Raw genomic sequence first — 12799 nt, forward strand, 5'->3', positions numbered from 1 at the left:
GATAAATAATGTGATAATAATATTCTCAAAATGTTGTTTTCTGGTATCAATGTGTTTGGTTGAGATGAGAAAATAAAAATTTAAGAAAAAAGTGAGAATTAGATGATGAAAAAAAAGTATATTTTGGCCAAGTTTGACCATCAAGTCACCAACTAATGAAGGTAGTCAGTAGTGTGAGAAGAGTGAAAAGATTTATTTGAGAGGGACCAAGCACCATCTCTCAAACAGGATAAGAGTGGGTCCATTCATACATACTTGAAAGTTGAAACCCCCTCAAATTCTCCTAAAAAATTTTACCTTAAGAAAGCAAATTATTTGATGCTATGGTTTAACTTCATCATCAAATTAAAATGCAAACATAATAAAGAGTTTTATTGGATTGTAACTTGCCAAGCATTGGAATGTACTTTGCTTTCCTTTCCTTGTAATTTTAAACTCATCAGCAGCTCAGGCTACCAGGCCTGATTAGGAAAAGCCTTACAAAGATATGCACTGTTCTATCTCTTCGTCTGAATTTTGAAGGGAAGATATCTTTTATCTTCATTGATTGATTAATTGATTTCTATTTATTAGACAAGTAATTTCAGAGGGCTACTAGTCATTGTATGGTTTTATAAGAGGAACAGACATCCCAAAGACCCTATTAAATCGTCAGAGACGTGCACAAGCTTCGGTGGAGCAAGTGAAGGTGAGGCCCACGCATACTACATAGACGCTAAGACAACCCGCACACAACCACCGCTCATATCTCCCAAAAATGTGCTCTCAACCGAGAATCAAACTCTCACCACTTGGTGAAGAGCTATTTCAGCGACTCATATACCAGTAGACCATTTTGTTTGCTGCTGAAGCAACTGTTGCTTCTGAAAAGCCATTTTTTAGCTGCTAAAAACTGATAAAGGGAATATCTATTCATCATTTAGAATTAAAAAATCATAACAACCAGTTAAAATAATACCCTTACAGACTGTATCAAGCTACTACTTTTCATCTTGTTCTGCTGTTCTCTTCTTTCTTGCATGTGTTTTTTCAGAAATTATCCACTTCAGGCTCTCTGGAACAACAAACAATTTGAGAGCAACAGAAAACAAGTTCGACAGAAACAATAAGTTAAAAGAAATTCTAATCTATCAAACAACCAATTGGTTCTCTGATGCGTGTTGAATACGAAGAGAGTAATAGAAAAGAATATAGAAAGGAAGATCAAATAGAGAATAGAATTACGAAGAAGAGATAAAATGAGAAAGGACTCCGAAACAAGAAGATATTTACATTTATTTCTCTGTATAATCCAAACAATTGCTTACTCAAGACCAAAAGACGATAATAACATACAACAAAAATAAATAAAAGAAATAATGATAATTAAAAATAACTAAATTGGTCTAAACTATCTTCTAAAAATAACTAAATTCATGTCCTATCATAATTAAAAATAACTAAATTAGTTTAAACTATCTCCTAAATACCAAACATTGTCATATCACTCTCTTCCTCTTGATTTTTCATGTCAAAACCTAAACATTCAGCCATTCTGTAAATCTCTTCGGAACTTGGATGAGTCTTGTCATCCGATGAGAACTTATGCATATGTATTGAATCATTGGCACCAACATCCACCCAACTAAATCCAATTTCCTTTTTCACTCCTCTGTTTCTCATCCCTCTCCTAATCTTAGCCACATTCTCCCACTCACCCTTCTCAGCATACATGTTTGACATGAGAACATAAGCTCCTGATTCCATTGGTTCCATATCCATTAGAACCTTAGCCACCCTCTCCCCCATCTCCACATTTCCATGGACTCTACAAGCTCCAAGCAAACTCTGCAATGCCGAAACCCCTGGCCCCTTTGGCATTCTTTTGCTGAACTCCTCTGCCTCAGCCAACCTCCCAGCTCTCCCTAACATGTCCACCATGCATGCATAATGCTCCGGCCATGGCTCGACCATGTGCTTGTCCAACATCGAGTTAAAGACATGCCAACCCATGTCAACCATCCCTTTGCAACCACATGCTTGGAGAACCGCAAGGAATGTGATATGATCAGGTCGAACACCGGATTTCACCATGTCTTCAAATAGGCTCATCACATTCTCATACCTACCATGCTTGGCATAAGCTGAAATTATCGCCGTCCAGGTGATGAGGCTTCTCTGAGTTGTCTCTTCAAACACCTTCTGAGAGTCATTGATCCCGCCATGCTTTGCGTACAGGTCTATGAGAGCACCAGAGACATACTTATCTGTGTTGAGTCCTGACTTCACTATGCAGGAGTGGCACCGCTGCCCATAACTCAATGGCACAGTTTGAACAAAGGAGATTGCACTGAGGATGCTCCCAAACGTATACTGGTTCGGTTTGGAATGCAATAGCAGAGAAGAGAATGTCTCCAGAGCTTCCTCACAGAGCCTGTTCTGAGCATAGCCCGAGATCATAGCATTCCATGAGATAATCTCCTTATGCTCAATGCTTTTGAAGATCTTGTTCGATTCCTCTACGAATCCCAAATTAGCATACATTGTAACAAGACTGTTGGAGACATTCAATTGTGCTGCAATACCGCTCATGAAGCACATCCCATGCATCATCTGTCCTTCTCTCGGCAACTTTTCATCAGATAACACATTGATCAAAGCAACAAAAGTGACTTCATTTGGCAGAACATCATCCAATCTCATCCTGTTAAACAAACTGATGCTGTTCTCGCTATCAGCAGAGATCATAGTAGTCCACGTAATGACGTTCCGTTCCTTCATGTCCTCAAAGACTCTCTTCACTTTGTCAATGTTACTTCCTTGCTTGTAGTACATCGACATGAGAACATTAGAAACTGAGACATGAGTTTCAAGCCCAACCTTCACTACGGAACAATGGACTTGGGTGCCAAGCTCCAAGTTTCCTTCCTGACAACATGCTGATATGATGCTCACAAACGCGACATGATCTATTTTCACCCCATCTTCCTTCAACATCTGAAAGAAAACCAGAATAGCATCATAGGCACAATCACCTTCTTGGGTGAGACCTGAGAGCAATGCATTCCAAGAAATGGAATCTTTTATTGCCATTTCATCAAACACTCTCTTTGCTTCTTCAACGCAACCACTTCTTGAATATGCAGTTATAAGCGCATTACCCACAAAAGTATCAGAATCAAACCCGGACTTGACTGTCAGAGAATGCAACTGGAGTCCAAACTCAAGATCCTGAAGGTCTGAAGTGAATGCAAGAGCTTTACTAAAAGTGACGGCATCAAAGGGAATTCCAGCCCGGTGCATTTGCAGAATAAAATCCAATGCATCACCTCCATCGGTAAGACCAGACAGAACGGTATTCCAAGAAACAACATCAGGTTCAGGAATATCATCAAATACCTTGCGAGCAAGGTCAAAAGATTCAGATTTGGAGTACATGTTCATAAGCGAGTTTGATACAAAACGAAATGAATCAAGTCCAGAAGAAAGTGCAAGCTTATGAATTTGTGAACCGGTTTTCCCTCTGTATGCCTTGAATGCCATGGCTACCAAAGTGGGATCCAGTGGTTCTTGAGAACGGAGACGTTCTTGTATGGTAGCAATTGGGTTGAAGAAAACTCTCTGAGGAATTTCATCGAGCAGGCGGTGCAAGTGAAGGGAAGAGAAGGATTTGAGGCAAACACCGGTGGGTAGCGATGCCGAAGCCAGAGAGAGAGCTCGATAACGTTGCATCAGAGAAGAGTTGATCAAAAAAGGTGGGTTTTTGAGAGCTGAGAGAATTCAAAAACAATGAGGTTTTGCACCACTCACGCATCAAAACGAGACGGGATTTTTCACAAGCTTGAACTCATGAATCTGAGAGGGAGAGAAGGCATTCAGAGCGGAAGTTAAGAAGCACAAGGGCCGGAGCTTGGGGCGAGTTCCCATGGCGTCCCCTTGAGCTTCAGGCGGAACTCATAGATTGCAAAGCTTCGGTTTTTTTCTTTTTTCATCATGACCATACTACCCGCGGGATACTATCCAACTTTATCCCGAGCACGGGGGGCATATTGGTCATTTAGCAGAATATAGTCACCTTAAAATCAATACTCACCAGAACTGCAAAATTGCTCATAACTTGAAATAGATTATACATTACAAGCAAATATGTTAAGCTCACAATGTTGGAAAAAAGAAAAATGTCAACAAAAAAAAATAAAGGTATCCAAAAAAACATTCCAGCCAACACTAAATGCTTCAGCTCAACTGGTGAATCCTCAAAGACAACATCTCTAATGCTTCTTCGGTGCCGATTTCTTGGATGATTTCTTTGTTGCTGATTTCTTGAATGATTTCTTCTTCGGCTTCAATTTTCCTGAATTAGAAGAAGATGCACCCTTCTCTTTTTCATGTTTCCTTCTCTTTTCGGCTTTCACATTGTACATAGAAACAGCCTGTGACAAGTGGAGTCCAAGTCAAGTGGTGACATTTTTCACTTCAGCAACGGTTAAACTTGTGATGTGAAGTAGAGCTGCATGAATTAAAAAACTCACCTTGTTGACATCAAGTATGTCATGTGAGCTTTGAGACATCAACTTGTTGAGAATCTTATCTGTTTGCTGCTTCTCTTGTGATCCCAACCCTTTTCCTTCGACAACAGGCAGAAACTGAAGGGAGAAAAAAGATGCATTCCTATATTACATCGCTAAAATACAAAGAGAAGAACTTGAGAGAAAAAATCATAATCCACCCAGTTCAAACCTTCCGATATTTCCCAGGGTGCTTGGCAGGTTTTTCTCCTGGTAGCTTTTTGTCAAATTTTCCACCACTTGCGGTTGCCGCAGCTGCCATTCCAGCCACATTCTCAAGCTCTTGTTTGTTAGCTTTCTCCGGTACTTCAGTCTTTGTTCCAGTAATGGGCAATGCTGTTGCAGCAAGTTGAACATGGCTGCCACATGAAAAGCCATGCGCATTAAAATATGATACAGGACAAAATGCTCATGAAATTTTATGATGAAGATCATAATTGAAATAATTACAGAAAAAGATTCACAACGTAGATTTCGTTACAATGATTTTTGCCATCAATAACTTCAGATATATAATCAGACCTCAAATACCCAGTCAAAACAAAACAACATGAAGTATTCCTTATTATTTAGGTTAGAAATAAACAATGGCAGTTGAACAATTAATATATGTCATGGCTATAGTTCCTTCACACGCCTTTATTTGTAAAATACTTAATTGAAGGCAAATGCAAGGCATGAACACAATGATGGCTGAGTTCCTAGATCAAGGAAGAAAAGAATGCAATGTTAAGTATAGACAACAACAATAGTCACTTGTAGAAACCAATTATTTGCAGTGAAAATAAGGTTTGTTCAAAGCAAATATAACATGCGATAAGACGTATAATTGAAAGTGAATACAAAGACTGGCCCAAACCTTAATAGAAGCAAAGAAGCATGAGACGTGCAAAACAAAATGTTAAATACTACCTAGGCAAGGCACCGGCCTTCATGGCCTGTTTTAGATTTTGTAGACGGTTCTTTTCTTGTTTTTCAACTCTCTGCTTCTTCTCAGCCTTTCTTTTGGCGAAAGGATCCTCCCCTGGTTCTGCAGTAAATGCAATTTTATATGAAAAATAGATGACATAAATGTGCACAACTATACCACAAAAACTTCCCAAACACATACATGTTTGCTGAAAATTAGTATTACAGATTATAATCACAAATAAATAAATATATAAACTAGTTCAATGTCATGAAGAAGTACAAAAGGGCGCAGAACACTTTGGTGGTGCCTCTGAAATTCAAAATGTTTCCATGTTATCAGAATTGAATTGCCCATGAGGAGATTGTTTCGTCTTTACTCATTAGTACAAATATACAACATGTAACACTTACCATCAGTTGGTTTGGCCTCAATAATAGGAATATCCTTGTCATCGTTTACACGATCATAACCATGACGCCTCTTCCAAGTGCTGGTTTGTTCATCAAAGACTCGTTTATCTTTCTTGTGATTCTTTATTCCTGAAAGCATACAAAACAAGAAAATTTATATGATCAACAATGAAAATAACTGCAGATGATAACTTTACTTGATCATTTCAGCATGTTCAATCTTCGAAATCACTAACCTTTCATCTTGGCAAACTGTTCCCACTTTGTTGGGGGCTTAGGCTTTGGAAGCTGAGAGTGGCAAGATAGTTAAAATTAGCAGTAGCTAAAAGCTATAAGTTCAAATTTTCCACCCAAAAAAAAAAAAAAAAATTCATTTTGCAGCTAATTGACAATATGAATATGTAACACCATACACGCTCTACAAGTCATTCACAAGTGAAAGCAAAGCAAGTCAAACACATTGTGCATATGCAACACCAGTGGATATCAAGCCAATTTCTTTCTCAGATGCCAAACTACGATTTTGCATGCTCTGGCAGGATTGTAACAGCATAAGAAAAGAATGAACTTACATGCTTCTCTCTGGGGAGCTTTGTGGTAGGCTCCGGAAGAGTGACTATGGGACCATCGGGATCTTCAGAAGAAGGCAAGCTGAAAAGCGCATTAGCCACAGCCTGAACGAGCTCCGTGCCTCTCTCCAAACACTTTCTCGTAAGCTCCTCCCTAGAAAAACCAACCATCAAAAGGATTTCAGTATAGCCGCCAGCTTAAAACCCTAGAAACCATAGAAAGAGAGGAAAAGATTGGAATTTGAGGGAAGACCTGGAATCGGGAAGGGATGGGAAATGGTGGGATGGATCGTAGGCCATGAGATTGCCGAGGTCGATCTGGAACTTCTCGGCCTCCATTGTCGATGATGATGGTGATGCCCCTCCCTCCCCTATTGATTCTCCCGCGCCCCCTTTCTTCAAGATTTCTAGGGTTCCAAATTCTAATTGTATAATAATATAACTGAGATCAATCTATCCATTATTCAGTAGCAATACCAATCACGAGGCATCATAACTCATGCACAGAAACCTTTCTTATCAGTTCATAATTAATTAATTAATTAATTAATTTTGTATTCTTTTTAAAATTATTTTAAAAAAAATTATGTTCTCGTATATATGTATATGACGCTTGTCACTTTAGTAAAAAAAATTATATACTTACTTTAAATTGAATTCCATGTAAAATTTTAGTATTTAACTTATATTTTTTGTTATCTTTTTGTTTTGTATATATACCTTAAAAATTAAAAAAGAAAAAATATTTGCCCAACTCCACATTCATTGATAAATTTTAGGGTTGTAAACGAGCCGAGCAGACCTGAGTATCACCAGGCTCGAGCTCGTTCGAGCTATTTTTTTGTGCTCGAGCTTGGTTCGCTGAAAAGCTCAAGTAGCTCGAGTTCGGCTCGTTTAAGCTCGATTAGCTTATATACAAAAGTATTTTTGTAATTTAATATAATTTATATAATTATGTATTTTTATAATTTATATATAGATAATTTAATATTTTATATATAAAAACTCGTTTAGGCTCACGAGCCTCATGAGCTGAATATTTTTGGGCTCGAGCTCGGCTCGTCAACGTAAACGAGCAGCTCGAGCTCAGCTCAACTCGTGAAAAATCGAATCGAATTCGAACATTGACCAAGTCGCTCACGAGTAGCTTGGCTCATTTACACCGTATTGATAATAAATAATAATTTAGAAAAGTGACACATATTTTCATAAATATATATTTTTATATATGTACGGTAATGTATCAAAATATTCAGAAATATCTCAGAATAATCAAAATATATTTGAATGTTTACTTTTACTAATATTACCAGCACTATATGTGTAGATGCAATACACAGTGCATAGCGAGAAATTTTTTCAAATAATTGAATTAACTACTGTTAAAAATGAAAGAAAATTATGAAACCAAGAAATTAGAAGAAATTGATAGGATAAATAAATACTTAAATAAAAAGTAGAGATGAAATTTGATAAAAGTCCTATAACAATTCATAAATTGCTTATACATCCTCATCGATCCCTAGCATATTCTTATTTATATCCACAACACTTTGGTATTTACTGTAGTATGGTTGCCATTAAAGCCCTAAGCCCAAGCCATGTTTTTATAGTAATCAATAAATAATATTTAAATAATCTTCATTGAACATATTGAAATTAGTTTCCTTCCAAATAAAATCAGCCTGCCATACCTTAAATAAATAAGAATTACTCCACTATATTTTCAAAGGAACTCATTAATGTGTATCAGTGTATGTGCACATAACTGAATAACTATAAACCAAAAATACACTTTAATACTCAATGTGTGGTTGCAATTTAAAGCTCACTTCCTCTTGAACTTTGATTTCACTGATTAATTTTTATTTTAAATTTAAATGACTTCATACTATAAAATAATACAATATCTGATTTAATTTTATTGTGATCAACGTTATGAATAATTTTCAGTTATATTGCTGATATAAGCTTAATTAAAACTTGGTTTCAATAAGTTCAAAGATAAATGTTAGAGATTATGATAAACACAAGCTCTATTTCAAATTAATTTGAGTTAAATTAGGATTTTAGTTTAGATAAATTATTTAAACCACTGATTATTTTATATAGATAAAATAATTGAGGTTAGTTATTTTATCTAAGCTTAATTATGATATTTATAAATAGCTATTGTTTTCTCCATGAAATTATATATATATATATATATATATATATAATGCAAATAAACTTTTAATGTACTCAAACTATTGATTTGTGTTTTATTTCACAAAAGTTTGTAAATCATATTCATTGACATTAGAATAAAAAAAAACACATACATTAGATTGCAGTCTTTTTTTTAATAGGTCAGTGACGAGAAATAATTTAATAACTAATGATTATATGTGCGAAGTCATCTAAGTCATCTAAGTGAAAAAAAAAATGAATACAAATGAATGAAAACACAACGAAAGGTGGGAGATTACTATCTTGTCAATTTTAATATTTATCTATATTATTAAACACTTTTTTTAAAAAATATATATATATATCATTTATTTATTATTTAAAAAAAAACACATGCATTTTTCAATGCATGTGAATGATTGGGGGCCGGTGACAGTCGAATGAAAATTGCAGACCGCCTAACTTGGCATCTCATACTTTTGATATTAATGTGATCATATGGACAGAAGCGGATGTTTGAGTTCATCAATTAAATATCTCTCTGGAACCTGTCAACCTCTACACAACAAAAACGAATCTTTTAACTCTTCATGTTTTGCACGCTATTCATCCATCTCACACGCATACGCATGTATACAGTACTGACTCAAGTATATAAATATGTAATATTATTATTGTCTATGATCACCACCCTAGCTCTTTTACTGGGGCAGGTGATATCCTTTTCCTTAATTTATAATTTTATGATGGGAGTCAAAATGCTATCTCTGTCACCGCTCGATCTCTATTACCGGGGTAGGTGATATATATCCTTTGTCTTTAAAAATCTAATGATCAAAGTTCAAATCCAATTTGTTTTTTGTCTGCATTTCTCAAATATATATATATATATATATATATAGGTACTCTGTATATATCACTTGTATGAAGTTATTATGAATCTCTTTGCATGCATGCATGCTGCATGCATGCATGGGTTACGCTCTCACGTATATGAAAGAAAAGTACCGAGTTAAACACGTGATATTCACGTGACACTTTGATATATGGTATTTGGATGGATAAACAGGATCGAACACTTCCGCCAACTTCAAAGACAGTGAATATATATATATATATATGTAATTCATGGTCAAGAATGTTCCTCTTCTTATATATATATATATATATGTATATGATTGGAAGACACTAGATAGATAGTAGATAAAGCTTCATTCACCTTTGATATATAGCGCTGACACACCCCACCATACCTAAAGAGATATCATGTATATATATCATCCACGTAATGTTGTTAATTATTATCATGAGCATTCATATCGAATATGTTTATTATTTTTAACAACAATAATTAATAACAACGTACAAGTGGGGGGAAGTGTTGTATGGATGTATATATATCTTTGAATGTTTATTATTATAGTAATTTTTAATTTAATATTCTTGTTTTCAATGATTCAGAGCAACAAATTAATATAAATGTGTGTGTATATATATATATATAAGATCTTATTATAAATTATTTGTTTATGTTTTTGTCATTTGATAGAACCACAGCTGAAAATGAAAAAGGCACGCAATTATATATGAAGCCACTTATCGTTGACTCTTGCATGGTTGGAAGATTTTCAACCAGGGCTTTGGTTCCGCGTGTCAGCATTCGAATTCGAATTCGTCGGGTATCTGATTGTGACGCTGATCAAGAGCTCTCGCCGGATTTCAAGGGATCACATTTTTATCCATTAATTCCCACTAAACCTGGATTTAAGTAATAATAATTATTATAAAGTGATATTGGATTAGAAACCAAACACTCTGAGTTTGATAAATTTTAACTGATCGATCGAGGTCTAGAGAACTTCAATTAAATATAGAGATTTAAGAAAATAAAAATAAAAGTAATAATAATAATAAAGAAGAAAGAAGATAAGGTGAATGGATAATATATATGATATGATGGAGGAGAGACAAAGTATGATGCACATGATCAATGATATGGTATGATAAATGTGTTGAGCAGAGCAAGTGGGATGAGAGGGGGCCAATGAGCAGGTGGGGCGGTTAGCCTTTTCTTCATGTTTCATCAATACATGCATTCTATTCTCCCATTCTCAATTTTATTTTATTTTATTTTATTTTATTTTTTAGATAAAAACACAATAATCGACCGTGTGTTAAAAATATAGCTTAACAAGTATTTGTGCTTGCAAGCTTTTGAAATTACTTTCAGTTTTGTTTTTCAACTTTCAACTCTTTAATTATATATTTATATATATATATATATATATGTGTGTGTGTGTGTGTGTTATTGTATTTTATTTTATTTTTCTATATATATCTCAAACATATACACACACACACATGCACATACATCAATCCTTCCTTTTTGCCCAATGCATGCATGCATGCATGTAGGTAAGTAAATGAGAATGGCAGACCAACTTATCATTTTCGAGAGGAGCCTAGAATTGCTCCAAAAGACTCTTGCTAGACTTTCCCATGACTATAGTCAAGTCAGGCATGATATAATTCTCCAAATTGTCTTTATATATATATTTATTTATTTAAATATATATTTATTTATGGTTAATAATATGGACAAATAACCCCGAACAAATATATATAATTAGTAATTTGGACAAACAATCTAAAATATTGATATTTTTTATTATTACTCCTAAATCATGTACTGAATAGAAGGTGAACTCTCTACCTCCAACTCTGGAATTATTGTAGTGGTGTATATATATATATCTTTATTGGTATCATAAAATATTTTGTAATTATTTGTTTAGAATATTTAATTGTATATTCTTAAAATATAATTTTTCATTATTAATGATTTATAAATATCAGTTTTTATTGTTATTCATAATATTATTAAAAAAAATATTTATTTATAAATAGGCGTATGTTTTTGCACCGCAAACATATCAATCAGCAATGAAATATTTTTTTCACTATTATTTTCTTTAAATGTGTGTGTGTGTGTGTGTGAGCGCGCGTGGTGTTGAATATATTTTGAGTTGATTTTGTGCTTGATTAATTATAATATTGTGATGCAATACATTGTCAACGATGGGTAGGGGTAGCTAATTGTCACGGGGGGTAGTGGGTTGGCAAGTTGTTGATTGAAGTGATTGACTAATTAAAGACTAATGAACTAGTGTTGATGCTCTTAGAGTCTTAGTCCAGGCCACTTGGACTGTGAGCAAGTCTTTATGCTGAAAGCTGACTTGAGTATTTGCTATACACCTTTATAACGTTATTATTAATATTAATATATATATATATATATATATTCAGGTGCATGATACCATTATAACGTTATTATTATTAATATTAATATTAATATTAGTATTAATATTAGTATTAACTGCCCTTATTATTAAGTTCATTGTCTCTCTGGTTCTCTCTCTCAGACTATATATATATATACAGAGATTGTATACACTATTGATCCTTGTAGTTATTGTAGCACATCAAATGGCCCTCATTCACGTGAAAGATTTCTTTTCTTCAAGTTTTTTTTATCATTCTATAGTTATAGGGACATCATTAATTTTGACCATTTGGAAATTCTTTTCTTAAAATAATTGTATTAAAATAATATATTATTTTTCAAAAAAATTATATAAAAGATATTTTTCAAACAACTAAAAAACCTATGCTTTGAGGTGTTTATTTTTTATTTTTTAATTCAAATCACCAACTATAGATATGTTTGTAAACTGGGTATTTTTTTTAAATAGATAAACTATAATTATTATATTAAAATGAGAAATAAGGATAGAACTTGACATGATCTCTCAGTCGTTCTCAATTCATTTTTTTTAGATGATATCGTGTATTTTTTCTTTGTGTTTGTCATCCTTCATCTCTGGTGACGGCCTGACGGGTTCTTTGTTTTTTTTCTCTTGTTTCATGCTCTTGGTTTCATTTTTTGGTAATAAATTAGTGGTGTATTTATTTATTTTTTTAAATATATATATATAATAAGATTTTAAAAAATAACCATAACCACAAAAAATAATTAGATGGCCAACCATTATATATATATATATATATATATATATATATATATATATATATAAAGCAGGCTCTAAAAAAGATGATTAAAGTTGGAGATTATCCATCTATGACAATACATACGTGAGAGTATGAAGCTTATTTAGTTAGATCGACATAACT

General features: G+C 33.9%; 2 protein-coding genes across 2 annotated transcripts; both read right to left on the reverse strand.

The window, feature by feature from the left end:
- Window positions 1-1391: 1391 nt before the first annotated feature.
- LOC120280701 (pentatricopeptide repeat-containing protein At4g32430, mitochondrial) lies at window positions 1392-4072 on the reverse strand. Its single transcript, XM_039287629.1, has one exon. It carries the CDS (start codon window positions 3709-3711, stop codon window positions 1462-1464), a length of 2250 nt encoding a protein of 749 aa, XP_039143563.1. The 5' UTR covers window positions 3712-4072; the 3' UTR covers window positions 1392-1461.
- LOC120280702 (ribosome biogenesis regulatory protein homolog) lies at window positions 4069-6851 on the reverse strand. Its single transcript, XM_039287630.1, has 8 exons — window positions 6693-6851; window positions 6443-6593; window positions 6107-6158; window positions 5871-5999; window positions 5460-5577; window positions 4720-4906; window positions 4512-4625; window positions 4069-4412 (listed from the first exon to the last, which is right to left on the reverse strand). Exons 1-8 carry the CDS (start codon window positions 6776-6778, stop codon window positions 4251-4253), a joined length of 999 nt encoding a protein of 332 aa, XP_039143564.1. The 5' UTR covers window positions 6779-6851; the 3' UTR covers window positions 4069-4250.
- Between the last annotated feature and the right edge of the window lie 5948 nt (window positions 6852-12799).

The sequence above is a fragment of the Dioscorea cayenensis genome, chromosome 17, assembly GCF_009730915.1.
Source record: "Dioscorea cayenensis subsp. rotundata cultivar TDr96_F1 chromosome 17, TDr96_F1_v2_PseudoChromosome.rev07_lg8_w22 25.fasta, whole genome shotgun sequence".
Lineage (NCBI taxonomy): Eukaryota > Viridiplantae > Streptophyta > Magnoliopsida > Dioscoreales > Dioscoreaceae > Dioscorea > Dioscorea cayenensis.